This window comes from Laetiporus sulphureus (assembly GCF_001632365.1).
Source record: "Laetiporus sulphureus 93-53 unplaced genomic scaffold LAESUscaffold_47, whole genome shotgun sequence".
Lineage (NCBI taxonomy): Eukaryota > Fungi > Basidiomycota > Agaricomycetes > Polyporales > Laetiporaceae > Laetiporus > Laetiporus sulphureus.
The window spans coordinates 280,254-306,544 of NW_024468556.1; the positions used below are offsets into that span (position 1 = coordinate 280,254).

A 26,291-nucleotide genomic window follows, 5' to 3' on the forward strand; every position below is an offset into this window, starting at 1 on the left:
CGTGAACGTGAACATTGCACTATTGGTACAAGCAAGAACATCTGCATCCACCAAGAAGCAACAAACGAGAAAGCGCCAAACGACGAGGATGCGTACAGCAATATAATACATACATATGCGAAGCTTGTCCAAAATGCAGCTCAAGTCCAAGCATGAATGCGTCTCGAGTCCTCCCCATGCAAGCGAATCGTAACCGCCTTGACACGTGTCACCGCCTCCCAAGCAGCGAGAAGCTGGAAAAGCGCTTCCGCACTCGCGAGACAACGCTTGGGCTCCCGCTATGAGTGCTTCCGTCCTCCTTCGTGGTCCGCGCTCTCTCGCCCGCGAAGGGCATTGCCGAAAACCGCTTGCGCTCCTTCGTCGATCTCGAGCTCGCGATCGACGGTGATGGATGCGACGGGCTGATCGCGAGCACGCTAGCAATAGACGGTGGATGGCGGGCAGCGCCCATGCTCACATCGACACTGAGGCCTCTCGTTTCCTCTCTCGTTGGCGTCATCGTCTCCCTTACATTGGACCCCTCCCCACTCATCCCAGCCTCCGACCTCGACTGTGCGATCGTCCTCCGAGTGGCAGCAGGCAATGGCGCGAGCGAGACATCGAGCTCGCGCGCGACAAGCGCATCAAGGAGCTCGAGTGCGTATTCGGGGACGCCCGGGTTTTCGGCGATGTCTGCGAGGTCCATGTCGTGGAGGAGCTCGTCGGCCGTGCGCGGATGCGAGAGAGAAGACATGTAGATGCTCGCGGTGCCTGCTTCGATGTGCGATGACGGAGACGGTGAGGAAGGAGCTGATGGTTCGGGCGTGAAGTGGACACGGCGGGTGCCAGCGTGTTGTGTAGATGACGAGCGCTCGGGCTCAAGCGCCGAGGTAGGATTGGCGGGAGAGTCCGATGAAGAACCGTTCACCATCGTAAATATAGAAGTGGATTGCCTAGATCCATTTTCCTGGCGGGCAGACTGCGGCGTACATATAATCGTCGGGCGCAGGCGTAGTGAGCGCATGCGATTGATCACCTTTCGCCGTGGAGGCGTGTGCGTCGCGCGGTGCGACCGTGGGCCGGGGAACAGCACTGGCACGCGCGTCTGCGACCGCTCACAGTAGCGGACGATATTCACGTCAGCGGCGACCATCCGACGTGCGTCGTCGTTATGCGAGATCTTGCGACGTGTAATGTCATGTTCACTGCCTTCGCCTGAGAGAAGCCTCGAAAGCAGCTGCTTCGTGGCCTTAGATTGCTCTTCTCGCGCGGCTGATCTACGTTCTGCCATCCAACGCTCGCGCTGCAAGGCGCGGAGCTCGCCCGGCTCGAGCTGCTGTGCAGACTCTGATGCGGCAGCCTTGCGTGCATCCGCGAGACACGCACGCAGCTGTGCAGCACGCTCGCGCGCCTCCTGTGCCTGCGCGCTGAGGGCCGCCGTCGCGCGCTCGAGCGCGCGGATCTGCAACTCGGTTGGCGACGGTTCGGATTCGCAGATTTGGAGTGTCGCTGTGAGGGCTTCCTGCGCGCGGAGGTAGCGTAGCTGCCGGCGCAGGTGCGGGCTGAGCGGATGCGAAGGAGAGGAGGACGCCGGGCCCTGTTTAGAGTAAGTAGCTTTGAGGTTGTCAGGGTCTGTGGCGTGGCTGGTGTAGCTCGACCTCGAGATGGATCGGGTAGACGATCCTGAGGAATGTGTCGCATCGGGAGTACTGGGTTCGGAGAACATGGACGTGGTCGTGATTAGATGGAAGGGTGGATACGGAGAAGGAGAGAACCTGACTTACAGGGTGGAGGTCGGGGAGGGCAACTGTAGCAGCGGCGAGTTCATCCTGTTCGTTCGATCCTGCGTCATGCGGTCAGGATGAACACCAATTGCAGGAAGCGTCGTAGGTGAGGAGGCTGAAATGAGGCACGCACCCCTAAAGCTCCGGTGGGCATTCGCCTGCAGGGCACGGCGATAGGGGACAGCCCCCCGGCCTTCGCGCTCCTCGTGGAGGGCGACTTTCGCGGGAGCTGGGCTGCGCTGTGGAGCTTGTCGCCATCGAGATGGGTGTCCATGAGATGGATGAGGGGGAGGGCGTCCGCGACAATCTCATGCATGATGCAGGACGTGAGGAAAATCGCCTGGGAGAGATCGATGGTAGAGTGCCAGCCTCTGCGTGCGCCGGGCCCGGGGATATGATGATGATGATGCAAGCGTGACCGCGTCTGCGCTGTCAGGCACGCTAAAAGCGCGGCACTAGTGTTTCAGCACGAAAATAGTACAGCTCCTTTGCCAGCACAAGAGCAGGAGAAAGACAGAAAGTGGGAAATAGACAGAGTGCAAGAGGAGAGGCAGGTCTCCGTGCAGAGGGCTGAGAACTCAGAGGGGACTGCCAGGTGGAAACCAAACCGAACCGAATTTGACCGGCGCAATGACCGCGGGGATCAAATTTGCTAAGATGGATGTATCTAGGCGCCCGCACTTGGAACGTCTGCGCTTCGCAGAACACAACCAGTCGGCCGACGTTCATGCTTGCTCTCTCAATTACACCTTGGGCAGGATAGGCTTTCTAGGACGAGCTGCATGCACCTCACGGCAACGAATAATAGGGCAGTGTCCCATAGACCAGCGGTGAACCGAATAGAGCAGGCAACGTCCTTGATGAATCACGAATGGGGGTAGCATCACTTAAGCTTGCCCACTATGTACATAACAGTCAGGCAGAGAAATACGTACATAACTACAAGCTGAGCCGAGGGAGACCAGATGCTACCCGTCCTCCTCGGATAGCAATTGCAGCTTCCTCAGCTTCTCCTCTGTAATGTGCTCCGTCTCGCGATCCTCGTCGGATGCGATGTTCTGTAAGATGAAGAAAGCCCTTCCCGTGAGTCCGGTGACATAGTCAACGACGGTAAGTTGTTCGACTTCTCCATAACCGTTCGGGCGCACAACAACACGACCGATGAGGTCGTGGTTTGCAGCCATCTCTTTGTCGCGTGAAGTTTGAGGGCCAAAAGGGGGCTGATCTTTGCCAGTCACGTTCTTGTATCTGTTCATGTAACTGGCGAGTTTGCGGTGCCACGATATCGAGAAAAGTAGCATGATGGATCTTACAGGCGCCTTCCAACTTCAACATCTATAGCGGCAAGGGCTCTCTCTGGCATGTTTAATAACTCCTGCATACGAATGGCCTCATCGGCACCGTGGCAGGCAAAGACCCTGATAATCCATTTAAGATAGCTGAAACAGATCGCCAATGAGGCTGAATACTAGGAACACTTAGCAGCGAGGAAGGAAATTGAACTCACTCGTGAGAAGCAGGGGCCTGCATACATTTTGCGAAACCATTGCTGCCGTTCTTCGACAGAGTGCAGTGGAGGAATATGATACAGCCTGTGTTGGGTCCATATCCTGACGGCTTGTGAGTGTGTTCAAGTGCTTGGACACGTGATTCATTGAAAGCTGAGAGATAGTCAAGTAGTGCGTGAGCCGCTGGATGTAGGATTCAGTGGTCTCGGGAGAGAGACTGTGGGCCGTTTGCGGCATGATGAAGCAGGGCGTTGGCGTGAGCGAGCTTGTGAGAGATGACAAGCCAATTGATCAGGATGTCCGACGAAGCGTAAGCGTGACAGGGGACGCGACCTGTCACACGACATTGGTCGTCACTGTCATACGATGCACTGTGATCCTTCTCTCTGCGCCAGTGCGCCATCACTATCAATCTGTTCTGCATTCCATCCGGACACGCGAAAGTCTGCAATGTCGGAAGGGAAGAGGAAAAGCTCTGGAAAAGACAAGGCCAGGCGGAGATATCGCCAAGTATGTCCTCATTAATCCTGGTCAGCTATCTGCTTGAACTTTCTCAGGACGGCACACCTATCTGGGGTCAACGAACCGTTGACGGGCCAGGCGTATGGGTAACTTGTGTTAAGGGGAAGGAGAAGCAGACAGTGGGAGAGCTGTATGACCTTTTCGAAAGTGTAAGTCGAACGCACTGTCTTGATGTCCCAGCAGCTGAACGAAGCGTCTCGACTTTGTAGCTTGCGTCGGAGATGTGGCCAGATGATAGTGCTACCGGTACGCAAGCTGACGATGACAATTCCGATGATGAAGGAAGCGATGATGGCGACATCGAGAAACAGTTGGCAAAGGAAGTCGCTTCCATGAAGCGCCCTCGGAAGGAACAAAGGTTCGGTACGTCCACGTTCGTCCTTGACGTGACAGACACTCATGATCTGCAACAGCTAACTGCCAAATTAACACGCCTTGTGGTATGTAGTGCTAAGCGACCATTGGCCCAGAAACTCAGGTATATTATGTATATGTAGTGGTTTTCATATCGTGCAAGCCACCGGTGGACCCTGTCAAATTAGTCATGAGACACGTTGAAAACGTAGCGCAGACGGGTGTGACGCATACACGGTGAGTTCACATGTAGGCCGGACATGCATCAGCTACCCAACCATCTTAGGTACACCCAGCGGCTCACGCCAGTATCTGCCACATGCGCTGCCAATATCCCGGAGATCTGTTCATTATGCAACCGCATAGCGAATTCATTCTTTGAATCGGATCTGGAGAAGACCTACACGGTATGTCTATCTTCTAGTGCTGTTTTCAAAACGGACGCTGAAGACGCGCTAGTACAAAATCGAGCTCAGAATACGCAATCACAACACGGTGACTCGCTCGCAACTCATTGAAGAGCTAGCAAAGTGCGTTTCAGAGCGGCATAAAGTCGATCTCAATAATCCGGAGGTGTTCATCCTTGTGGAAATATTCAAGGTATGTTCGCGAGCAACTTTGATAGCGGCTGTCTCTCAATATTCGGTTGCAGAGTGTATGCGGCATCAGCGTCGTCAACGACTACTATACCCTGCACAAGTTCAACGTGATGGAGATTGCCAATGCGAAGAATGCGACGGTGGAGGAGCAAGGGCGCGTAGCAGATAAGACAGTTACGAGCGAGCCTAGCAGTGTAAAGACCGATGGTGCTGATGGCGCAGTCTGATCCATTGCTTACATGTACCTGAGTGGTCGTATATAATGTGCACTTTAGTACAAAGCTGCAGACACCGTAAGAGGACGTGCTATACGCGTCGGGAACGTGACCGTGGCGACAGCGCCCACCTCCCGCGCGTGTACATCTTGGACTGCAATCACTGCCGGATCACATCTGCACATCGTTCTTGTCTGATCTCGTCCGCTGAATATTCACGCCTCGCCGCATTGACCTAGCAGCCCCCAACGACCTCAGCGTTGACCCCGCATCACTGACAGCATACTCACTGCCTTTCCCCACCAAACACCCTACTCGCCATGGTGGACCGAGTCGACTCGATGCTCGACCTCATGCGTCGGCTGCCGCCCATGCAGGTGGAGGAGAACGTCGCCTCGCTTGTGGCGATGTGTCCAGGTTACGCGGACGAGCTCCTGGGGAGTGTAGACCAGCCGCTGAAGGTGATGACGGACCGAGCCACAGGAAAGGAATACTTGGCCTGTGACTACAACAGGGACGGGGACAGCTACCGGTGAGTCTCTCCGTCCGCCAGTTCACTCCAGAATTGTAGTATGTACCTTGGCGATTGGGAAGGGAGTGCAGCTGCCAGCATGATCGGAACGTACCATGTGCTGACTATGTATGCGCATGCTCCAGGTCACCGTGGTCAAATGAGTACGATCCACCATTAGAGGATGGCACTGTGCCGTCAGCGAAGCTCAGAAAGCTCGAGATCACGGCGAACGAGGCGTTTGATACGTATCGGGAGATGTACGTGCTGTCCTGCTTGCGCAACATTACCGTTCGATAGTTACTTGCCGCGCTTGGCAATCCTTGCTATAGGTACTACGAGGGTGGTGTATCGTCGGTGTTTCTGTGGGATTTAGATGATGGAGGATTCGCCGGTGTGGTCTTGCTCAAGAAGAGTATGTGCTGTGCTCTCACAGTGGACATCGATTCACCATGCAGCTGATCTGCTGTCATCACTTCCACAGTCCTGAATCCTTCATCACCAACAGAGCCTTCAGGCTCCTGGGATTCCATCCACGTCTTTGAAGCGGCGGAGCGCGGCCGCCAGGCACACTACAAGCTCACCTCTACCATCATGCTGCAAATGACACACCGAGCTGCGGTGGCAAACGGGAACGGCAATAGCAGTATGAAGGATGGGAATCATAAGGAAGGAGAGAAGGACGATGTGAAGCGGGAGGGCGAGGTCATGCTGAGCGGGAGCATGACAAGACAGGTGTGTCTGATGTTCGCAGCTGATACACGCGTGTGGAGACTGAGGGAATGGTTATCGGTCTCAGAGCGAGCAGGACCATCCCGTAGCCGACCAGTCGTCGCATATCGTGAACACTGGCAAGATGGTCGAAGATATGGAAATCAAGATGCGGAATCTTCTGCAGGAGGTACGTCGTCGAGATCATGCCCGCTCGAGCGAACTCCTTATCCCTACCTCGTACAGGTCTACTTCGGTAAGACGCGAGATATCGTCTTCGACCTACGCAGCGTGGACGACCTCGAGAAGGCGAGGCGACAGCGAGAACTGCAGAAGGAGCTCGTAGGCTTTATCAAGCGGTGATCAGTCTCATCAATACCCATTTCGTGTGGCACGTTGGCATGGGGCCGACGTATTTGTGGATAGCAGAAGGGAACCTAGGTCTGTACATTTTGAAGTAAGAATGGTATTTTGCATTGCTAGACCGTACAACCTCGTGCGGATCGCGCCACTCATCAATGGAGCTCCTGCGAAACCGCTTGACCTTCTGTCGTATTTGAGACATCCTGTTCAGCATTGATCATGATGCATAATGTACGCCTCTAGTGTTGCCACATTGTCGTCGGGCTCATTGACAGATTCTGACGATTTACAGTATATTATAGCAAACCATGTTATTGAGAGAATCACCCTCTCGTTCCCATGTCAGTGGATGTTGGGACAAGATGCAAAGATTTACTGTGAACGCTCTGAATATCGAGACTTCGGCATAAATCGACACGGGGGCAGCCAATTCACCGTCTTAAAGACTCTGTCGTTCGCGCGGTATCACTGAGCCTTGAAGAGCGGCAGCGGCGAGTTGACACCCTTTTCGATCCTTAACCCCATCTTCCTCAAGATCTCCGAGTCACGTCTCTTGATGACGGACTTGACGGTGAGTTGTCTGTTGTCTGTGGTCGAGAGAACTTCGAGAATCTCGGAGTTCTGTGCTCCCTGCATAAGTGATTTCTTGCCCATCATTCTCACAACGAGCCGGGCTGATTAAATCAACGCGATGCATAGACTCGTAGCGAGCTATGGGTACAGACAGAGGCTCCGTATGTCGCGGACATTTACAAAAGAGACAGAAAAGAGAAAAGAGACGAGAAACACATGCATCATAGACCCGGACCGAGAAAGAAAGAAGAGGAAAACCCCAGTGCCCTTTGCACTAAACGCTTTATATTGCGTCGACATTCTCCGCCTAATCAACGTACGGGAGGATCCGTACGCTGTCACCTGCGTAAGGTGAGGAGATCGAGTCAGACATCGGAGCGAAGATCTGAATATATGAATGTACCTGATTCCTGTGTTCTGATAGCCACGACTCCGAGCTCAAGTTCCGTCGCCCGACTTCGGTGCATGGACGGGCTTGACATTGTCCTGCGAGATCGAGGTCGCGAATGCTGAGGCCGATGGCGCTGGTTCGGGACTCCCATACGAGTACTTGACAACACCCGAAACCGTCGCCTGCGAGTCGCTCTTGTCGCTGCGAGTTCGCTTCTGCTCCGCGTTTACGACGAATGACCACGACTTCTCTCTCTCTCGGATCGCGTTTAGGTCGGCCTTCGTCTTCTTCAGCTCTTTGTCAACTGATTTGTTGTCCTTCGTGAGGCTCATGACCTGCTGGACTAGCGTATCGACCTTCTGCTCGAACTCTGCCGTTCGCTTGCGGAGGTCCGCGTTCACGGTGTCGAGAGCCTGCTGAGATGCACTCTCGGCGTCCCTCTTGCCCTTGACGAGAACCGCATTCCATTGTGCATGTGCAGCGGCGTTGAGCTCGTGCGAGCGTCCCCGGCGTTCGGAAGCAGCCAGGTCCTCTTGCAGTCGACCGATATCCTTCTCCTTCCCTGCCAGACCCTCCTCTAGCTCAAGGATCCGTTTCTGGAATGCCTGCTTCTCGAAGAAGCTCTCCGCATGTAGGAAGTCAATGCTGTCCTCTGCGGCCTCGACGGACTGGGCCGCTACGCGCTTGTCGCGTTCGAGCGAGACATTCTTCGCTATCTGCTTCTGGACCTCGTCTGCGAATGCCTGCTTGGTGAGCTCGTCCTGCTTCTTCTCATGCCTGAGGCCATCGTTCTCTGCCTTGTAGCGGCGTCTATTGTCTTCCTGCCAGGATAGGGCTGCTTGACAGAGAGCGAGGCGAGCCTGACAATCCTCCAGCGTTCCCGCACGATACTCCTTGTCGCAGTGCAGTTCACCGCAGTCATCTTGTGTCCCGTCCGATTCGCTCTCGAGCAACTCAATTCTGTGCTTGTACGCCCGAAGCTCCGCAACGAGGGCCGCATTGTCGGCCTGTAACCTGCGAACCTGCTCCTCTGATGAAACCTGGGCGAAATAGTTCTCCGCCTCCAGGAAGTCGATGGTCTTCTCCGCGGCTTCCAGTGCCTCAGCCGATGCGACATTCGAGCGCTCGACAGTCGCAACCTTGTCTTGATACTTCCGGATGTCCGCGATGAGTGTCTCTTTGGTCGCCTTGTGCAAGAACGAAAGATCGTCGAACTTGCGCTTGAAGCGAGACCGGTCCTTGACACACCAGTCGAAGGCCACTTGACAGAGACGAAGGCGGCCCTCGCAGAGCTCGAGGTCCTCCCTCAACTCCGTCATGTCTGAAGACTCCGTCTTCCCGTCGCTGTCGCTGTCGTCCTGCCTTTCCATCCGCGCCGCCTGTGAGATCACTCCGGGTTGCTCGAGGAGCATGTTGCTCTCGTACGCGTCCAAATCCCTTTCGTCGCTGTCCCACTCGTCGATCGTCGTCGCCTTAGGAATCAGCCCGGCTTGCTCAAGGAGGTCGTTCCATTCCTCGTACGCATCCAGAATACGATCCTGGTCGTTCCGCTTTCCGGTACCTGCGCCAGAAAAAGTTAGTATGCCGTGGAGCCCCGTCTCTTCTCTGACTCACCTGGGCCAGTACCATTGCATACCTGCTCGTCAGCCTGTATCGCTTCAACAACATGTCGGTCTTGCTCGAGGAGCTTGTTCCTCTCGTCAGTGACACTAGAATACAAACACACGCTCTGCTGGGTCCACCATCCAGCAGGCTCAGATCCCCCATAGACGCCGTCGGAAACAAAGATCGCTCTAACTTCGCCAGCGAAGCAAGACGCATAACTGATTTCCGTGACGCTGCGGTACTCGTCCTCTCTGTCCACGGGCGGGACACAAGAAGAAGGACTCGGTCCATCCTCAGTGACTGGTGGGGAGGGATGAACTTCGGCGAGGTCGCAAGGGGGAAGGGAGGGAATGGGTGTAGGATTCGTGTTGGCCGGCTCGTGTTGGTCCTTGAAAGCCGGTGGGCAAGACTTGACTTGTATAATAATATTGCTGAAGGCGTAACTGTTGGCCGGTGTAGGGCTAGCGTCAGCGTGCTCGAGCTCTTCCTCATGACTTGGGAAGCAAGACTCGAGTCCTGACGCGGGAATCGACATGGAGGAACAATCTTGACGGCGATTGGCATCATCTAACTCGGGGCCATCCTTCGAAGCTAGTCGGAAAGACGACGTTGGATCGACGAAATTGCACAGAGCGGGATCTTGATTGCGACTCGCGTCACCTAGCTTGAGGTCGTCCTCGGGAGCGGGGAACGCGGCATCTTCTACTTGACTGGGCACGGTGGAGATCTCTTCATTGCGGCTCGTATCGCCCAGCTCGGGTCCAACCTCAGAAGCTGGCGAAGCGAAAGGTTCAACTTGACTGGGCACGGCAGGGTCCTCTTGAACGCGACTGATATCGCCCAGCTCGGGTCCAACCTCAGAAGCTGGCGAAGCGAAAGGTTCAACTTGACTGGGCACGGCAGGGTCCTCTTGAACGCGACTGATATCGCTCAGCTTGAGGTCGTCTTCAGAAACTGGCGGCGAGACCTCTTCGACTTGACTCGGTACGATAGGACTTTCTTGCGTTTCCTCGACTGGCCGCACTTGAGTTTCTGGAAGAGCATCAACTTCCACGACATTGCTTGAGGTTGCGGTGCTGGATCGCGCGCGACTTGCATCGTCCTTGAGCTTGGCATTCTCTGCCTCCAAATGGGCGATCTTTGCCTGAAGGTCCTTCAGAAGCTGTGAAGAATAAGCGAGCAATGGGAAGCACCATAACAGACAAAACCTTACCTCGAGCATTATTCCGGCATTGGGAGCGTTGGTTCCTTGATCGTTGTATTGGTCCTTCTCGCAAGGCATCGGCGAAGTGGCAACGTCAACGACAGTTCGTCTCTCCGTGACATCGAGACCGCTGGTGCTGGGAGTGAAGGAATGACCGTTCAGAGCGACAGCCTTCTCCTCAATCTTGACCTTCTCATCTTCGAGGCTGAGACGAGAGCTCTCCCGGGCACCACCGTCAGAGGAGTCGGTAAATGCTATGTTGCTTGCAGCATCTTCCGCTCCCTCCACAAGAATATCGACCTTAGCCTGTTCAAGGTTCTTGGGTACGCAATATATCGACCAGTTGTCCTCGATATCCTTCTGGGACCACCTGAGAAAAGAGCGGCGTTACATGAACAGATACGCACCTCAACAACTATCCTTTCATTTATAAAATCGGACTTTAGGTTCTCCCCGTCATCGTCTTCATACGGTACTGTTGAAATGGCGGCGTCCACGGTCAGCAGATCCACGTCGTCATAGAGATCTTCAGCACTTGGAGCGAAGACATGACCGTCGAGAGCGACGGTGATCTTCCCCTCGATGACCGACAACTTGCAGTTCTTGTCCTCGGAGCTGAGACAAGAGTGCTCCTGCGACACACCACGATCAACGGCTCCAATGCATAAGGCCTCTTCGGGATCATGTCCCACTTCATCCCCGAGAGCATCATTCACGTTCTTGAAGTCTTCATCCAAAAAGAGCTGTTCCTAAGAGCCAGTGAATAAAGAAATATACGCATACAAGCGACAACATGCCTCGAAAGTCCGTCCGTCAACTCGAACTTCGATCCTTGGTTCCTGTTCTTGATCGTCCTCGCAGGATGTCGGAGAAAGGACTGCGTCAATGATGGATATCTCTATCCCGTCGAAACCGCTGTTACTAGCGATGAGGAAGTGACCGTCCCATTCAACGGTCTCTTCGCCAACAGACGCAGTCTTGAAACTTTCGTCTTCAGAACCGAGACAAAATTGTTCCTCCAAGATACCATCGTTGAGTGAGTCAGCGGGCGCGACTTCCGCGAGAGGGTGAATCTTGTTATCCTCGAGGTCGTTGTTGGTATCTGTCGTCGGAGAAGGGAAGGCATCAAGGAACAAGGGCGTTCCGACGTCATCGAGAACGCTAGCCTCCGGGGTGAAGAAGGAAGCGGTAATTGCGCTGGCCTCCTCTTCACCGAACGAAAGATTGCAGACCTCATCCTCGTAACCAAGACAAGGATCTGCACCCCAGTGACGGACGTTTGACACCGATTCCTGAACACCACCTAAAACGGAGCGTCAAGTTCATACTGCCCTCGAGAGAAGGAAGTACTCGCCATTGACTATCTTCGACACTACGTGTTTCTTCCCTTGCTGGTCCGACCTTGCCAAACGGTACCCAGCGCGATAGACCCACAGACCAAGGTAGTGCGCGTAGACCACCGACACGAAAACCGAGAACGTGAACTTGAACCCAGAGAGCCCAGAGAGCTCGGCACCGGTCAGCTCACCAAAGTAGCCTAGAGCCGTCATAGTTGTCGAGACGACCCACACAGCGTGAACGGAGTAAGCGACGATGAGCAGCAAGCGTGAGAAACCACGAGACTTCAATAGCCCAGCGACCGCATAGTGTGCGAGATCCAGCACAAGGATGCCTGCCGAGGTGAAAGCCGAGCGAGGATGGTTGAATGAGAAACTCATATAGAAGAGAAGTGATGATGACAGAAGGATGAATCCGACAGGGAGCACGACCTGCCGGAGGGGCCACTTGAGACGAAGACGACAACCCTTGCGACATCTTGCCAGCCGCAGAGCCGCCTTGTACGCGACGCACCCCAGTACCAGCGAGAATGCCATCGCCGATGCCGGAGACCTCGCCGCCCAGGTAGCGATGGACGAGATGAACGTGTCGCCAGGCGGGAACGCTTGTGCCCCATACTTGCCAGGGACACTACCCAGCGACGATGACAGACAGGCGGCGGCGGCAAGAGGACCTTGACAAGCCTCAGAGGTACCACCATAGCCCGTCGGGGGGCCAGACTCGTCAAGCCCGGCCAGATGAGAGAGGTTGAGAGCGAGAGAGAGTTGTGACGTTACGAATTCCATGTTGTGCTAGGGAAAGAGGGGAGTGCGGAAATTTGCAATGAATATAGCTCTCAAGGAGGCTGGCTATATTGTGATCATGCCGGCCTGCACTGGCGAGCCTCTACAAGTCCAATCAGCCGAAATCCTGAGCTGGACATCCTTGAGCTTCCTTGTACTTGAGTTTGCTGTCTCTGCTTGCCACAGTGAGGGTGTATTAAAATCGATGTCGGAGGAAGTAGTGAGTAGGCCGCCAGCTGGAGTCTTTGCTGGTTGAAAGGCAGCAACTACAGCGCCTGCCAAAAGCGGACACAACCAGCGACCTTCAAATTCATCTCCGCGAGTCTACGGACCACCTTTAAGCGCTTGCGCGGGCTCCTCGCCCACAGAACGCAAAGAAAAATAATCATTTCACAGTACTCTCCACATGCACAGCCTCAGCAACACGTTCATCAGACCAACCGCTCATCAAACAATATGTAGCAAAGCCTGACAACGAACAAGGGGGAACAACTGTCGATAGCACGCCCCTTCCTCAGAGGCTTAAAGGAAATAATAAATAAAGAGCGGCACGGCGTGCGCGGGGATTAGTACACTAGACAGTGACTGGGTACGGGACGGGTGGACAGCAGGGGGGTGTTATAGTCGCATAGTGGTGATGCAAAAGTAAGCAAGATGGCTGTCAACTGGGTGTAAGGGGGCCTCCCCGGGAGTACGTTAGACTAGTTTGAGCGTCCGCAGGAAAGTACGAAAGCGTAGAGAATAAAAGGTCGATGCCAGATCTAGCGGAGACGCCTTGCGAAGAGAGAAAAAGACGGGAGAGAGGGATCGGGGTTCGCGTGAAGCGTGAGGCACAGCGAGTGCAAAGGCATGGAGCAAGCGGGCGGGCGGCGGGTGGTGAGATGTACATGGACGAAGGGCAGGGCAGGGCAAAACCGCAGTAGGCGAGCTGACATCTGGTGGCGGAAAGACAGGGAAGGGCGGCGCATACAATCAATATCGAGTGAGCAGGTGGGGAGGCGATATCATCTTCGAGCGCATACAATCTATCCATCCTCATTCTACGGCGCAGTATATACCTTCTGCGGGGGCATCGGGAACTCCCCCACAATCGCCGAATCTGGCTCTGCTGAGTTAGGCTCTTCAACGCTAAGCAACGACGCCCGCAAGTCGGGCGTCGACAGCTCCCCCTCATGCATAGACACCGCACGGAGGCGTTCCTCCACTTCCTCCTGCGACAGGTCGAGCGCAGCAATCAGCTGCTTGAGCGCGTGCTCACCGAACATACCCCCGCTCGAGCCGCTGGCGACCGACTCCGAGTGGAGGTGCACTGCAGCGGGCGGCGTCACGCGGTAAACCGGCACCTCCTGGATGTCCGCGAACGGATTCGACATGCGCTCGCTCTGCCGCTGATTCATCACGGTCGCGCTGCTGTTGCTCCGGCTCAGTACTGACGCTGCCTCGCTTGCGCTGCGCGCGCGGCTAATGCGGTGGTTGCCGCTGCCGCTACCGTCGGCGACAAGCACGCTCCGCGTGCGCGACGCGCGGAAGTCCTGGCCCTTGAAGAACGGATTTGCGACGCTGCGCCGCTGCTCTGACGCGTCCGTGAACGGATTCGTGTCCCGCACCTCCTCGGGGCCCGTCACCTCCTCCTCGTCCATCGTGAGCACCTCTGCCGACTCCCACTGATGCATCGGCGAGAAAGATGACTGTGCCGACTGCGACTTGGCCCGTATCAGGCTCGGGGAGTCGACGCGCACAGATCGCATCGACAGGAATGAGTCCTCGCGCGCCGTCGAGCCGTCCCATGACGAGCCGCTTTCTCCGCGCTGCGCAACCTGGCCGGCAAACGGGCGTGCGGGCGAGTGGAGTGCGAGCTCCTGCGCAAGGCCCGGCCGGTACTTGTCGAACTCGAGGGGCGGAAGACCAAACCCACCGACGTCCTCATCGGACAGCTTGGTGCGCGCCGTGCGGATGCTCGGCGCCGGTTTTTTAAACATGCCACGCAGGTTCTTCTCGTCGGGATCGCGCGTGCTGTCCTCACCGGCCGAGTGCGTGGAGCCGTCCGCACCTTCGCTTAGCTTGTTCCATTTCTCGCCATTCTTAGCCGCGCGGCGGCGGATGGAGCGCTTGACGCAGAGGTAGAACACGAGCACGAGGAACGCGAGCCCGGCGAACGCACCGACGCATGCGCCGATAACGGCTCCGACAGGGATAGACTCGTCAGAGACCGCAGAGGCGGAGACGGTGGGGCTGGTGGAAGCCGAAGACGAGGAGGACGAGGTCGAGCGGGCGACCGACACTGTTGAGGTGATTGTGGGCGTTCCGCTTGTGGCAAATTGATACGTGACAGTCGGAATAGAACCATCGGCGGTGTCGAGAGCGAGGGTGCTCTGCAGGGTGGCGACGCTACTTATCAAGACCGAGCCGCCGATGGATATACTACCGGTGTTGGTGGTGTCCGATTCCGCGGCGCGGCGCATCCTTGCGCGATGGACAGGCTTGGAGATGTGCATGGGTGCGTGTGCGAAATGACAGGATTGCGGTGAGCTGTAAAGAGCGACGTCTGAAGGAAAGTACGCCCTGCACGCGCAGGGACCGGTGAGTTCAGATCAAGGCCGTCGGGAGCCCTGACGGCGGGTGAGCGCGGGAGCGACAGAAGCGAAGAGGGCGTCGACGCACCTGTGAAAGAACCCGGACTTGCGCGAGTGCGCTGGTCGTCGTGGTGGACAGCGAAGAAAGGTGAGCGTACGGTGTCGCCTGCGGAGGGGTCACCGCCGGCGCAGCCCGCCGGTCTCAGTGCGCAGTTGCTTGACGACGGCCCGGCCTGTCGCCCGTTTTGGGTCGTGCGCCGGGCTGCGGTGCGACTCAATCAGCAAGCGCTGTCGTACTCAAACGAATTCAATACTTCGCATCTATACTGCCGTCTCGCCACAACGCCATATCGGTCTTATGCTAGCACAAGATGCACCTACCATGGACGACCACCCGCAAGAGGGATCAAAGATGCTATCATGCTACCTGTATAAGCCTATATTGATTTTGCAGGCCACGGCCACGGCGCGGCGATGAGACAATCAAAAGAAGATCAATTGGTGATTAGCAGATGTCCTCTGGGTATCATGCAACGCTGATCATCTCCATTGTCTATCATCAACCTCCTACGTCGATTTGACCCCTTCAGGGTGCTCAATCATCGCCTGCATCTCCTGCTTGATACTCGCCAGCGTCGTCTTCACCGGCTTCCACTCGATCGAGCGCGATCGCTCCGCCCGACAGCATACGTTCGAGCCCAGAAAGTCAGACTGCACAGCCCAATCAGCATTTCCAGGTATCTCAGAGCACTGGAGATTTGTCTAGCTGCTCACCCCGCCAAAATACTTATCTAGCTCTCTCTTCGAGAACGTCGTAACCTGGTTCGTGTGCGACTTCCGAGCTCCATCATCGCCTCTCCAGTCGCCTTGCTGATATCGTACAACATGTGCTCTCCATTCTCGCCAATGTAGAATCCCTCCCGCCCGTGTCCGATGAGCTTGCCAGCCATGAAATGGTCAAGGATGATCAGATACAGATCCGCCACTGCGCATCCCGATCAACATCGATATTGCACGCATAACCATCATGGAAGAGATGCAATGCGTACCTTCATCAGTGTTGACGTTTGGCCAGAAGTTCTTGCCCTTGCCGACGGTACCCGTCTGGCCGCAATCAAGGCTTGCATTGATGGGCTGCGGGATCTGCTGCGAGTGCCGCTCCATCAACCCCGCATCGACCAACGTACAGTAAGCAACCAACCCGAAGACCGATCCTAGTATTATCTGACGTACCCTGCCCTTCAGCATCCAGCGCCGCAAGGTCCACGTTCCGGTGCGGCTAGTTCGGCGAAAGAGACTCGATCTGCTCCTGATTCGAGTCGTAATACACTGTCAAAGTTAGCTACATTCCCGCCACAGTGTCGGCGAAGACACCTACAGGATACGTCAGCATGGTGCTCAGACGGGCTGGCGAAGGGAAGCTAGGGCTCGCCAGTTCCGGACTGTCATATGCGATGGCCGATATGAGACGAGCGAAGCGGAGAAAGCGCGGGAGTCGCTCACGGTATGGATGAGAACAAGGACTTCGCCCATCTCCTGGTACCTTTGCGTCATACCCTTCAACATTGCCTGCCATGCAGGCAGGTTATCCGCGTCCGCCTACCCACCAGGCCAATCCAAGTCAAGTCATCACACCGTGCCTGGCATAGATCGGACGACAACTCACACAAGCGATGACCACGTTCGCCCCACTCGCCAGCTCCACCGGTCTCCCCGCATCGTCCAACGAGCCTATCACGGTACGCAAGCCGAACATCTCCTCGAGCTTGCGCGTCTCACCTTCGAGCGCGAAGCACGACGACGTCGAAATTGGCACGCTTAGGGTGCAGCAGGAAACGCGTGAGCACGAAGCCGCCGATGTAGCCTGTGCAGTGAAAGATGAACAAACATGCGCCCGAGCAGAAATCAGACACGTGGGTTGCGCACCGGTGGCTTCGACGAGGAATATCGAAGTGTTAGCAGTGGACACTGCCCAGTCGTCGAAAAGGTGAGTTCTGTGTTCACTATTCGCCAGAGGGCGTAGAAATCTCAAGTCCACAATCAGGGGTCAGTCGATAACCGTAGCATGATGTTGGGTCACATCAAGCAGGCGAGCGCGAACTTGTCGTTGGCGCCAAGTGGATCGAGCGAGTGGCTCGCAGCAGATGAACAACGTCAAGTTGGTTCTGCGCCCTGTTGATGCACGCTTGAACGCCATTACGGGTATTCCCTCGCGCCGTTTGAGCCTTGCGGGCTACCGAGGCAGAGCAAGAATGCACCATGTGGTCACCGCCGATGGGCGATGGGGCCGCAACCTCGAGTGGCCACACATTGAGACCGGTCTTGGCATGCGTTGCGGTTTGCGTCACCGTCGTGCCGAATAATGCTCGGTGAGCATGATCGTTCGCCGCCGCATCATACAGCTAATGTATTCGGAGAACTTATCGCTGTCCAAGTCGCAATCTGGAACCTTTGACGCAGCTTGAATGCGTGCCCGCGTTCTAGCGTTGTTGATGAGACTGGATCAGACTGACTTGATCGTCAATGATTGTAGTGAATGGAGGTCTATCGAAGAGACTTGCGGCGCGTGGAGGAGCTGCGATCAAGAGTTTGTGATCTAAAGTCTGCAAGAATCTCTTCCTGCTTTCATCAGCATCAAATTAATCTAGTCGGGCTTGTTGCCATCTGTCTCTGTCTGATGGCTATCTCGGCACAGCTTCAGCTCAATTTTGTCATCATTTACCGACGTCCACTTGGCCGATTACTTTCAACCACAATATATGAAATTTCCCCAAACATATATTTGGCACCATGGAGGCAACTATGTATTTGGTGAAATTTTATATGTTCTGGTCCTAAATACTCGGTGAGATGGACATCGGTAGATGTTTGATCTAGGAATTGAGCTGATGCAGTGCCTGCATAGTCTCAATACAGAGGCATGGTATGAAAAGATGATGATGCAGAGGAGCCTTGATGACAATAAGCCTGACCGTATATGATTCATTATATTCAGGTTGTTTAGATTATGATGCTAAGTGTCTATATATTCATGGTCAGCTTCTTATTGTTCTCATCAGCCTCTGCACAGTTTTGTTGCTAGCCAAGGCTACCCTGCTTCAACTTTTTAGCAGGAGAACACAAATATAATGATGAAAGCTACAAATAGTTGTAAGTAGTTGATCATGCCCTCCATCTTCTTGCCCTCCCATCTCAACTATGATGACCACAGTGCAGCAATTATCACAAGTTCTTCTGACAAAGGGTGGGCCAATGAGGACTATTTTTGGCAAGGTGGATATATCTCTTGTGTTGTCAATCTTTGCAACTGAACACTGAAACCTATGTAAAGGACGGACCTGCATTGAGATCCCAAAAGCTTTATACCTTTGTAGGCCCTGTTCCAGAACAACCCCATGCATTTTACTGGTGTTGTGGAGGAGTGTAGACGGCCATACCAGCTGAAGAATGATCAGTATGTGGAATATGAAGGAGAGTCATGCTGCGTATGCCCTTAGACCTCTATTTCACCATATCTGTGTGCGGCCATTCAAGCTCTCAAGCTCAAGTATCAGCGCTCAGTCGGTATGGATCCAGTGCCGCGCACGGTCAATGTTTCTGAACATCCGGTGCATTCTGTTGCATGGCGCGGTGGACAATTCAGCCAGGCTGCCTATGGCAGGAACATTGTGCATCTGGCATGAGACGGCATCAGCCAACCCGTCTACCATCACCAGATACAGTACTTCCCGTTCCAGATTGACAAGGTCGCTCCAGCATGCGTGATACGGCAAGGCCGGAACAATAGAGAAACTGATGCTGATGTAAATCGTACGCGCTCGCGAACTATCGATCAGACAGAAATTTCATACAGAGAAGATTGCTCTGTACTATATTACGACATCACAACAATACGTAAAGATACAGTAGACTCTGCACCCGGGCTGCATCTACACATGTACACTAAATAGCAAGGGCAAAACAGGGACAACACATATGCACAGTAAGACGCACAGGACAGAACAAGAAAAGCGTCACGGAATGATAGAGTACAGAAGACGGATAACAAATCGCGACTAAAACAGAGCGGTGTATGTACAAACGAAGTGATGCATGACGCGACGTGGGAAGCAAGCGATGACGAATACTTGGATAACAATAACAAAACAGGATGCGAGGGAAAAACTATGCGGTGGGAAAGATGCGTTGGCCGATGGAGTATTCGGCACAAGGACAAAGTCCAATTTGTGATGAAGGTGAAAGACGCGAGACAGAGGGACAGGACAACTAGACCAGCGCTGCCTTCTTAAGGTAGTCCCGGAAGATCGAGTCGCGCACGTTCGAAATGATGCTCTGCATCGCCTTCGTGTCCTGCACGTAAACCACAACTCGTTAGACTCTGCTTCTGGACACCAACAGTGAGCGGGGAGAAGGCACATACAACGACGCTCGTGAGATGCGTATACAATACGCGTTTATTCTCGTTGTTTCGTGTATGCACCTGCGTGAAGTGCGCCTTGAAATAGCCTACGACCGCGTCCACCTCGTTTGGCCGGTCTCCGTACGACGTGATGCTAACGAACACAACCCGGAATCAATGACCAATTCCCTACTTGAACCCACATTCACCACTTACTATTTCTTCACCTGAACACCTCGTGCAAGCTTCGTGGCCAAAACATCGACCTTGTCTATGCATATGAGAATATCCAGTCAAAAATAAGCGAAGATAGCGGTGAGAATTGAGACGCACTGAGGAAAAGCACCAGATGCGCGTTCTTCAACAGCTGATTTGAACAGATCTGCTTGAAAAGCTGTAATGAGTCGTCGACGCGGTTCGTCCGCGGGTCTTCGCTCAAATACTATCATCCTCATCAGCTTCTTGTTCTGATGTGCCCATGAGCATGTGCAGCTTACCTGGTCAAACGCGCTGACGGGCGCCAAGAAGATGATCGCAGTCCTAGAAGAGACCCATTGAGCAATGTGCACGCGATGGGATTTCACACGGACGAGTGACGTACGCATCATCGAAGTACGGCACCCATGTATGTCTCTGCCCCCGCGCGCCGCCGACGTCGTATAAATGCCAAGTGACGTTCCGCCCATGTAGAGGTACATCGAAGATATGCTCCGCGACGCCCATTGTCTGGATGCGCGCATGCAGGATGTCATCTGCCCCGCACGGAACCAGCAATCAATGAGCACAAATTGCCCGAGATTCTCGCGGACGCTTTACGTACCTATAGTCGGAACGTATCCTGGAGACGAGACACGCTCGATGTTGTTCAGGAAGCTGTGAGGAAAAACGTATCAAAGAAAAACTCCCGGAACGGGCGGGGAAGGAAGAACTCACTATTCCGCCCACTCCTCGAGCCTCAACTTCCTATTCTCCCGCAGCCTTTTGACCACTGCATGTCCCCAAAGCTCCCGGATATCGTCCTTGCACGCATTCAGCAGGTTTGCCACGTCCTCCACCAGCTTGTCCCTCTCCACCTCTGTAAGCTCCGTGACACTGGCATTGTCGTTCTCCCGGGGCGTATCTGCTCCGTTCTCAATCGCACTGCGTTGGCCCGTAAAGCTGAACCGACCCTTGGCGCTACTGGTCCGTTCGCGCGCCTTGCCGAATGACAGCCCGAACGCACGCGCTTGCCATCCCGAGCGCACCATAACACTGCCTTTGCCTGACCCAGAGACGGCGACGCCGTCGGACAATCGATTGGCGAGAGAGGCCTCGACGGAGCTAAGAGGCGACAAGCAGAGACGAAGGGCAGAAAGGCGTTGCTCGACTGATGGCGAGGGAGAGGGTGGTGGGAGAGACGCCTGGCTTGCGCTTGCATGTACTATGACCTGCGCACTGCGCCCCTTGTCCGAGTCGTCATCAGACTCGACCTCATCTCCATACACGTCAAGTGCTTCAAGGATACGTAGGACCGGTCGGACGATGTTGTAGTAGATGACAACTCGCCAGGAGAGTCGCTCTTCTTCCAGCGACGTCGGATTGTAGATCAGCTGGAACTGTTTCTGCAGGGTCGACTTGCCCGACTCTGCCTGTCCGAGCAGCAGCAGCTAGACACGTCGCGATCAGTCAGAATCGCCTCGTGATTTCAACGGCGCGGAGGAGACGCGCACCTTGACGTCCTCCTTGCTCTTCTTGTACCTCTCGCGGTCGAGCCTAATCTCCTCGTCGATGCTGTCGCTGATCCTTTTGGCCTCCTCCTCTCTCTGGAGCCTAAGCAACCTATCGCGATCCGTTTCGGTGGGCGGAGGGCGGAGGATGGCACTGAGGGGGTCGCCCAAGTCCGTGGCAGTGCTGTGCACGGAGGGGGGCCTGGAGGTGCGGATCATGGCGGTCGCTGGGAAGGGAAGGGACGAGCGGGAGGAGGAGGAGGACGAGTGGGAGACAGGGAATGATTGGGAGCCCTTTTAGGGGACCCGCAGGCCATCTGAGCAGCGCCCATGCGCGACGTGATGCGAGCCGGCCTCCGATCGCCGGCCGCCGTGCTGTGCCCTCCGCCGCGCCGGCCGGATCCGGAGCATTGTGGCGTCGCGTTAAAATTTAACGCGGATTTTGGTGCATTGTTTGGCTGTGTTTGTATCTTGCCTTTTTCGTTCGCTCACGTCATCCTTCGCCTTTGAGTCTGTCTGTCGCACTCGAGTTTAGAACAAAGTCCTGCACAGCACTTCAGTTCACGCTCAGCATGGTACGCAGCCTCCTTCCCATCCAGCCTCGCTCTGATGCATTCTAGTCAGTCACCCTCCATACCACCCTCGGCGACATCAAGGTATGCCACTGCGCCGTAGCACCGCGTCGAATAACCTCCCCTTCCATCATTGCAGATCGAAGTCTTCTGCGAGGCTGTGCCAAAGACCGCAGAGGTGCGTCTGATGTCCGCGTGTCTTTGATCTGCAGAACCCTGACCACTGCACCGCATAGAACTTCCTTGCTCTGTGCGCCTCCGGCTACTACGATGGCTGCATATGGCACCGCAACATCAACGGATTCATGATCCAGACAGGTGATCCGACTGGCTCAGGGAAGGGCGGACAGAGCATCTGGGGGCAGCCATTCGCAGACGAGCTCCGGACAACGCTCAAGGTGCGTGGTGGCCACGTACTCGTGTTCAAACCTCTCATTCACGCTTCACAGTTCAACAACCGCGGCATTGTCGCCATGGCCAATGCAGGACCCGACACAAACAAGTCTCAATTTTTCATTACGTACGCTAAGCAACCGCACCTCGATGGGAAGTACACCATCTTCGGCAAGGTTTGCCATCTCATCGGTGCCGCTGGCTATGATTTTGGCTCACACGTTCTTTCCGCTTCCGCTCTTCCCTCATGCAGGTGATCGACGGCGCAGATACCACCCTTGATGCGATGGAGCGCGCTCCGGTCAGCGCAAAGAACAGGCCACTCACGGAGATCAAGTTGACTCATGTGAGCTTCTCCACTCCGTTTTCCTTGCAATCTTCTTGCACGGCCACCGTCACAACCACATTCTCATTTCCTGTCAACGCATGACGTGTCCTTTTCGGCAAATGATAGCAACCACCCTTATGCTGTGTACGAAGCGCCTGTTCGGCTCCCGTACGCGAACAGAACCTTCGTATAGTGTATTGTGCTCCAATAGCGGTTCACCGCAGCAAGTTCGGGAAACCGAACAAACTGCGCCTGTTTCCGCAAACGCCGAGGCACTGATCGCGTTTTATCTCGTGTCCGGAACTTCCGTGAGTCGATGCTAACGCACCCCTCGTCACTTCCACAGATCACAATCCACGCAAATCCCATCGCCGATGACAAGCTCGTTGGCCGATAGTGTGCTCCGGACCTTCCATGCTCCGTCTTCCCTGCTGTGTTGCCGTAACCGTTGCATGATCTTCTGCTGCCTGTATCAGTATATTTTCTCGTTCTTCCATAAAGCCGTTACACGTGTGCGACTCCTCATGGCGGAGCCCTCCGTGACGCCCTTTGACAAAATTGGCCACGGGTGCAGGATCCCTGGGCGACCGCTTTGTCGGCTTTTGTCAGAGAAAGAATTGTTCGATGAATCTACCTATTTTGATGTCTCGTTGGGACCCGCTGGCCTGGTTCCGACCCCATGAATTTAAAGCTTGCAACCATTGTCGAGCTGCTTTGGGGATCTAGCTATGTTCGATATAAAATAATGGAAAGAAGGCGGGCCGTTGAAAGCGCTGCTACTAGCTCCGCGGTTCCCGCGCCCCCTCTTCTCGTGTTTGGTAGATGCACGTACTTGGCACAGGGAGGGAGTGAGCTGCCAGCACAATATATGTCGATTCTCCCTACCGTTGTCTAGGGATGGTCGAGCAACACAAGCCTCATTATTCCTTGTGCAAACCATAGATCTTCGTCATACACTAGTAACATTCCTATTGCTCACGAATAGTTCAATCCATCAAGTCTGTCTTTATTGAAAAGATCGTATTTCACTAAGACTGAAAATACAATCTGTCTACGATATTTGCGGTGGAGTCATGGGCTTACATCCCCACACAGAAGCATGATCAAGAACAAGTGACAGAAGAAGTTCGAGTCATTTCTATTGGATATTGGGGGCGATAGATCACGGCCAACGAAAGATGTAGAATTTCTCAAACAGATTGCCAAGACAACAACAGGGAAAGAAGAGTGATAGGAATCGATGAGTGACCACACACGGAATTCTCAACGAGTTCTCGACGAGTCAATGTGACAGATCTAAGCAAGATTGGCAAAACCCACGGCACCGTCATCAACCGAGAATGCGGTGTACACGCTGCGCATGAACCTGTACACCCAGTCGGATCAGTAACCGGATGTCATGCGCTGCTAGTCCATACTCACGTATCGCCGATGAGCCAGACGTTGTCACCAAAGCCAAAGTCATCGCCACCGAGGGCAGTCTGGCAATACCGTCGCCGATCTCGCCGAGGTTGAACCTGCACGCGATCAATAAGCATAAGCACAACAGATTCGACGTACGCATCAGCGGAGATTTGGAACGCGTTCTCGCCCCATCTGAGCGCAACCGTGGGGATGGAGTCACACGAGACGGCGTAGTTAGCATCGTCTATCTGATTGCACCCTGCACCGCCTCGTAAAACTGCTCCACCACATCCAGCGGGCCGTACATGAGCGTCGTGCCCGAATCGATGATCGTCTCGAAACTATCGACCACCGTCTGCCCGTCTACCAGAGCGCTCGCGCGGCCGATCTGCCAGAAGCCTCCGGAAGAGACGAGCGGACGGTAGTCGAGCTCGCCAGAGTAGAGTGAAGAGTCGGTTCCGCCGAGGTAAAGCTCCGATCCCGAGGAGGTGAGGTAGAAGGCGAAGACGCCCTCGGGGCCGGCGTCCTGCGAGACAACGGTCCAAAAGTATGGGTTCTGAATGCAGCATTCAGCAGGTGTGAAAGACAGTTAGAGAACGCGACGGACCGTATGCATGGTGGAGAGGGCAGGCCAGCCCACCCCGAGCAAGCCATCTTGCTGGCTAGCATCGATCTGTCCGTTGACATTGTCTACCGCTGAGAGCTCCTGCCCACTGACGGAGACGCCAGCAATGCTTACTAGATAGTAAAGGCCTCTCTGTTAGTACCACCAGTGTATATGCCAAAATGTAAAATACCAACCGGAGTCAGAATAGATAGGCCCGGACGCCCCGGATCCCTCCTCGTACCCAATCTCAAACGTGCCCTGCTCCTGCTCACTCATAAAGGACGCAGACGGATCGTACATATCGGCGAATCCACACCCGCCGCACTGCGCGGACCACACCCACAGCTCGGACGAGCCCCTGTCGAAGTCGATGTTGAACTGCTGTCCTGGCGTGCCGATGGAAATCGTGCCGGTCCGCATGGCTGAATTCTAGTCGGCTAGAGATTCGGACTGGCGCTTGGCGATATCCGAAGAGATATTCTCGGCGAGAGGGATATGGGCACCTGCGTGGAAGTTCTCGAGAAGTTCTCGATGCCGATGTTCTGGTCGATAGTCATGAGGTTGGGGCGGTGCTTGCTGTTGGACCGGCCCATTGTCGTCAGTGATTCCGTACATGATGTGTGGAAAGGAACGGACGCACTTGTGGACTCTAGCAGTCTCTCTCTTGAGGGCGTCCTTGTCGACGGAGCCGTCGGACTTGGTCAGCGAGCCACGCTTCTCGAGAGGGACGCGCATCCCGGTGTCCGCAATCGGGCCCACCGACTCGATGAGTGCGAGAGTGACAGTGATCAGAGAGGCTTTGGCTGGCGATGGTGGTGCTGGGTCGATTCGACGTGCAGGAGCTTGCTATTGGTGCAAACTCTCGCCTATCCTGCTTGATTTAATACAAAGTCATATCTTCCAGACCCGTACGCCCCTTGAGTTTCGTCGAAGAAGGGATGCACGGTAGTCACCATAAACAGTATGTGCTACGCATAGAGGAGCCCTGCGTTTCGCGCTTGTCCTCCTGCCACGAGGGGTCTCTTCGTGCTGCTCCGGTGAATTTTTCAGCTCTTGGTGATCGGCATTCAGGAGAACCGCATGTATAGTCACCGGGGAACGCAGATCAGCCTTCACGAGTCGGCGGAATTGCCGCATGGAGCACAATCCAATCTCTTTATGGTGCATTTCTCGCAGATGGGCCATGCAATTCACCGTTAATCGTAGGGACTCGATCATGATCGATGTAACGCATATCAAAGCATTATCGTAGCGACTGCACATTGCAAGCGATTGCAGCATTCGACGTCCATATTGTCTCTGTCGCATCGGATCAATGGGGATTTAACGTAGTGGCAGATTACATACACTAAGATGCGCAATCAGCATCGTATTGAACCTGGAGAAAGCAATAACTCTCCCCCACATGTTGAGAAAGCCTGTATTATACCTCCTGTCAACAGAATTTTGAGGTGATGTTCACCGACCGGCGACAGCATCCGCGCGGAAGCAAAATCGGACTAAAATGGCAGGTTTGGTCGATGATCTGACCACTGGTCAGAGAACGACCAGGTCCTTCTGAGTTCCGAACAAAAGCCGGCCGTTGTCATCGACGCGCCACAAAACGCGGTGTGACGAGAAGCGCGTGATCGCGACCGTCACTCATCATGAACGCCGCGTGGCGACGATGGCATGATGATCACTGTAATTGTTTTTTCGCAATGAGCACTATGTGCAAAACTTGTCACCGAGCTTTGATTTGCGTTGTACCTTGAGTGCTTTGTGGCACCGTAAACTAACTATTTCTTCAAAGCAGACAAGGGGTTCACTGAGATATGAAAGAAGACAACAGTCTCAGACTAATCTACATTATCAAAGCCATCAGCAACAT

General features: G+C 54.7%; 10 protein-coding genes across 10 annotated transcripts; 4 read left to right on the forward strand and 6 right to left on the reverse strand.

Moving 5' to 3' along the window:
- Positions 1-84: 84 nt before the first annotated feature.
- Positions 85-2,049, reverse strand: LAESUDRAFT_405613 (uncharacterized protein). Its single transcript, XM_040902328.1, has 4 exons — positions 1,897-2,049; positions 1,764-1,808; positions 458-1,688; positions 85-401 (listed from the first exon to the last, which is right to left on the reverse strand). The coding sequence occupies exons 2-4, from the start codon at positions 1,805-1,807 to the stop codon at positions 279-281; spliced, it is 1,398 nt and encodes a 465-aa protein (XP_040760353.1). The 5' UTR covers position 1,808; positions 1,897-2,049; the 3' UTR covers positions 85-278.
- A 559-nt stretch (positions 2,050-2,608) lies between these two features.
- Positions 2,609-3,536, reverse strand: LAESUDRAFT_730129 (uncharacterized protein). Its single transcript, XM_040909779.1, has 2 exons — positions 3,271-3,536; positions 2,609-3,202 (listed from the first exon to the last, which is right to left on the reverse strand). The coding sequence occupies exon 2, from the start codon at positions 3,062-3,064 to the stop codon at positions 2,732-2,734; it is 333 nt and encodes a 110-aa protein (XP_040760354.1). The 5' UTR covers positions 3,065-3,202; positions 3,271-3,536; the 3' UTR covers positions 2,609-2,731.
- A 120-nt stretch (positions 3,537-3,656) lies between these two features.
- LAESUDRAFT_744987 (uncharacterized protein) lies at positions 3,657-5,032 on the forward strand. The gene is made up of 8 exons (XM_040911343.1): positions 3,657-3,781; positions 3,829-3,942; positions 4,003-4,156; positions 4,207-4,233; positions 4,291-4,384; positions 4,434-4,554; positions 4,607-4,747; positions 4,800-5,032. Exons 1-8 carry the CDS (start codon positions 3,722-3,724, stop codon positions 4,971-4,973), a joined length of 885 nt encoding a protein of 294 aa, XP_040760355.1. The 5' UTR covers positions 3,657-3,721; the 3' UTR covers positions 4,974-5,032.
- A 65-nt stretch (positions 5,033-5,097) lies between these two features.
- LAESUDRAFT_744988 (F-actin capping protein beta subunit) lies at positions 5,098-6,867 on the forward strand. Its single transcript, XM_040911344.1, has 7 exons — positions 5,098-5,493; positions 5,619-5,732; positions 5,805-5,887; positions 5,957-6,207; positions 6,272-6,373; positions 6,430-6,777; positions 6,839-6,867. Exons 1-6 carry the CDS (start codon positions 5,282-5,284, stop codon positions 6,544-6,546), a joined length of 879 nt encoding a protein of 292 aa, XP_040760356.1. The 5' UTR covers positions 5,098-5,281; the 3' UTR covers positions 6,547-6,777; positions 6,839-6,867.
- A 337-nt stretch (positions 6,868-7,204) lies between these two features.
- Positions 7,205-8,076, forward strand: LAESUDRAFT_405710 (uncharacterized protein). The gene is made up of 2 exons (XM_040902329.1): positions 7,205-7,470; positions 7,544-8,076. Exons 1-2 carry the CDS (start codon positions 7,336-7,338, stop codon positions 7,928-7,930), a joined length of 522 nt encoding a protein of 173 aa, XP_040760357.1. The 5' UTR covers positions 7,205-7,335; the 3' UTR covers positions 7,931-8,076.
- Positions 8,077-13,479: 5,403 nt separating this feature from the next.
- On the reverse strand, positions 13,480-15,194 carry LAESUDRAFT_706017 (uncharacterized protein; the record flags this gene model as incomplete). The annotated part of the gene is made up of 4 exons (XM_040906606.1): positions 15,101-15,194; positions 13,961-15,048; positions 13,601-13,882; positions 13,480-13,567 (listed from the first exon to the last, which is right to left on the reverse strand). The coding sequence occupies exons 2-4, from the start codon at positions 14,932-14,934 to the stop codon at positions 13,480-13,482; spliced, it is 1,344 nt and encodes a 447-aa protein (XP_040760358.1). The 5' UTR covers positions 14,935-15,048; positions 15,101-15,194.
- Positions 15,195-15,513: 319 nt separating this feature from the next.
- LAESUDRAFT_744990 (uncharacterized protein) lies at positions 15,514-17,209 on the reverse strand (the record flags this gene model as incomplete). The annotated part of the gene is given in 9 exon segments (XM_040911345.1): positions 15,514-15,723; positions 15,787-15,809; positions 15,848-15,997; positions 16,062-16,226; positions 16,246-16,291; positions 16,516-16,611; positions 16,679-16,786; positions 16,809-16,944; positions 17,163-17,209. The coding sequence occupies 9 exon segments, from the start codon at positions 17,207-17,209 to the stop codon at positions 15,580-15,582; spliced, it is 915 nt and encodes a 304-aa protein (XP_040760359.1). The 3' UTR covers positions 15,514-15,579.
- A 2,069-nt stretch (positions 17,210-19,278) lies between these two features.
- LAESUDRAFT_661524 (G-protein alpha subunit) lies at positions 19,279-21,336 on the reverse strand (the record flags this gene model as incomplete). The annotated part of the gene is made up of 10 exons (XM_040904942.1): positions 19,279-19,362; positions 19,433-19,565; positions 19,628-19,682; positions 19,745-19,853; positions 19,909-19,951; positions 20,013-20,163; positions 20,232-20,284; positions 20,345-20,486; positions 20,553-21,057; positions 21,121-21,336. 10 exons carry the CDS (start codon positions 21,334-21,336, stop codon positions 19,279-19,281), a joined length of 1,491 nt encoding a protein of 496 aa, XP_040760360.1.
- A 301-nt stretch (positions 21,337-21,637) lies between these two features.
- LAESUDRAFT_730137 (cyclophilin-like protein) lies at positions 21,638-23,067 on the forward strand. Its single transcript, XM_040909780.1, has 7 exons — positions 21,638-21,692; positions 21,738-21,773; positions 21,829-21,867; positions 21,926-22,087; positions 22,139-22,258; positions 22,336-22,428; positions 22,757-23,067. Exons 1-7 carry the CDS (start codon positions 21,690-21,692, stop codon positions 22,805-22,807), a joined length of 504 nt encoding a protein of 167 aa, XP_040760361.1. The 5' UTR covers positions 21,638-21,689; the 3' UTR covers positions 22,808-23,067.
- A 506-nt stretch (positions 23,068-23,573) lies between these two features.
- LAESUDRAFT_744993 (acid protease) lies at positions 23,574-26,010 on the reverse strand (the record flags this gene model as incomplete). Its single annotated transcript, XM_040911346.1, has 9 exons — positions 23,574-23,776; positions 23,833-23,927; positions 23,967-24,062; positions 24,101-24,370; positions 24,422-24,552; positions 24,616-24,850; positions 24,925-24,997; positions 25,062-25,239; positions 25,992-26,010. The coding sequence occupies 9 exons, from the start codon at positions 26,008-26,010 to the stop codon at positions 23,707-23,709; spliced, it is 1,167 nt and encodes a 388-aa protein (XP_040760362.1). The 3' UTR covers positions 23,574-23,706.
- Between the last annotated feature and the right edge of the window lie 281 nt (positions 26,011-26,291).

Bases quoted from the DNA above. Each gene is read 5' to 3' on its own strand.
- LAESUDRAFT_730137 (XM_040909780.1), top strand. The intron at 21,868-21,925 runs GTGCGTCTGATG...TGCACCGCATAG, and splicing joins CTGTGCCAAAGACCGCAGAG to AACTTCCTTGCTCTGTGCGC. The intron at 22,088-22,138 runs GTGCGTGGTGGC...CACGCTTCACAG, and splicing joins AGCTCCGGACAACGCTCAAG to TTCAACAACCGCGGCATTGT.
- LAESUDRAFT_405710 (XM_040902329.1), top strand. From the start codon at position 7,336: ATGCATCATAGACCCGGACCGAGAAAGAAAGAAGAGGAAAACCCCAGT. The intron at 7,471-7,543 runs GTGAGGAGATCG...GTGTTCTGATAG, and splicing joins TACGCTGTCACCTGCGTAAG to CCACGACTCCGAGCTCAAGT.
- LAESUDRAFT_730129 (XM_040909779.1), bottom strand. From the start codon at position 3,064: ATGCTACTTTTCTCGATATCGTGGCACCGCAAACTCGCCAGTTACATG.
- LAESUDRAFT_405613 (XM_040902328.1), bottom strand. From the start codon at position 1,807: ATGAACTCGCCGCTGCTACAGTTGCCCTCCCCGACCTCCACCCT. The intron at 1,689-1,763 runs GTAAGTCAGGTT...CTCCGAACCCAG, and splicing joins CCCTCCCCGACCTCCACCCT to TACTCCCGATGCGACACATT. The intron at 402-457 runs GTGAGCATGGGC...GCTCGCGATCAG, and splicing joins CGAGAGGCCTCAGTGTCGAT to CCCGTCGCATCCATCACCGT.
- LAESUDRAFT_744987 (XM_040911343.1), top strand. From the start codon at position 3,722: ATGTCGGAAGGGAAGAGGAAAAGCTCTGGAAAAGACAAGGCCAGGCGG. The intron at 4,234-4,290 runs GTATGTAGTGCT...ATGTATATGTAG, and splicing joins CCAAATTAACACGCCTTGTG to TGGTTTTCATATCGTGCAAG. The intron at 4,748-4,799 runs GTATGTTCGCGA...ATTCGGTTGCAG, and splicing joins TCCTTGTGGAAATATTCAAG to AGTGTATGCGGCATCAGCGT.
- LAESUDRAFT_744988 (XM_040911344.1), top strand. From the start codon at position 5,282: ATGGTGGACCGAGTCGACTCGATGCTCGACCTCATGCGTCGGCTGCCG. The intron at 5,733-5,804 runs GTACGTGCTGTC...TCCTTGCTATAG, and splicing joins TTTGATACGTATCGGGAGAT to GTACTACGAGGGTGGTGTAT. The intron at 5,888-5,956 runs GTATGTGCTGTG...TCACTTCCACAG, and splicing joins TGTGGTCTTGCTCAAGAAGA to TCCTGAATCCTTCATCACCA.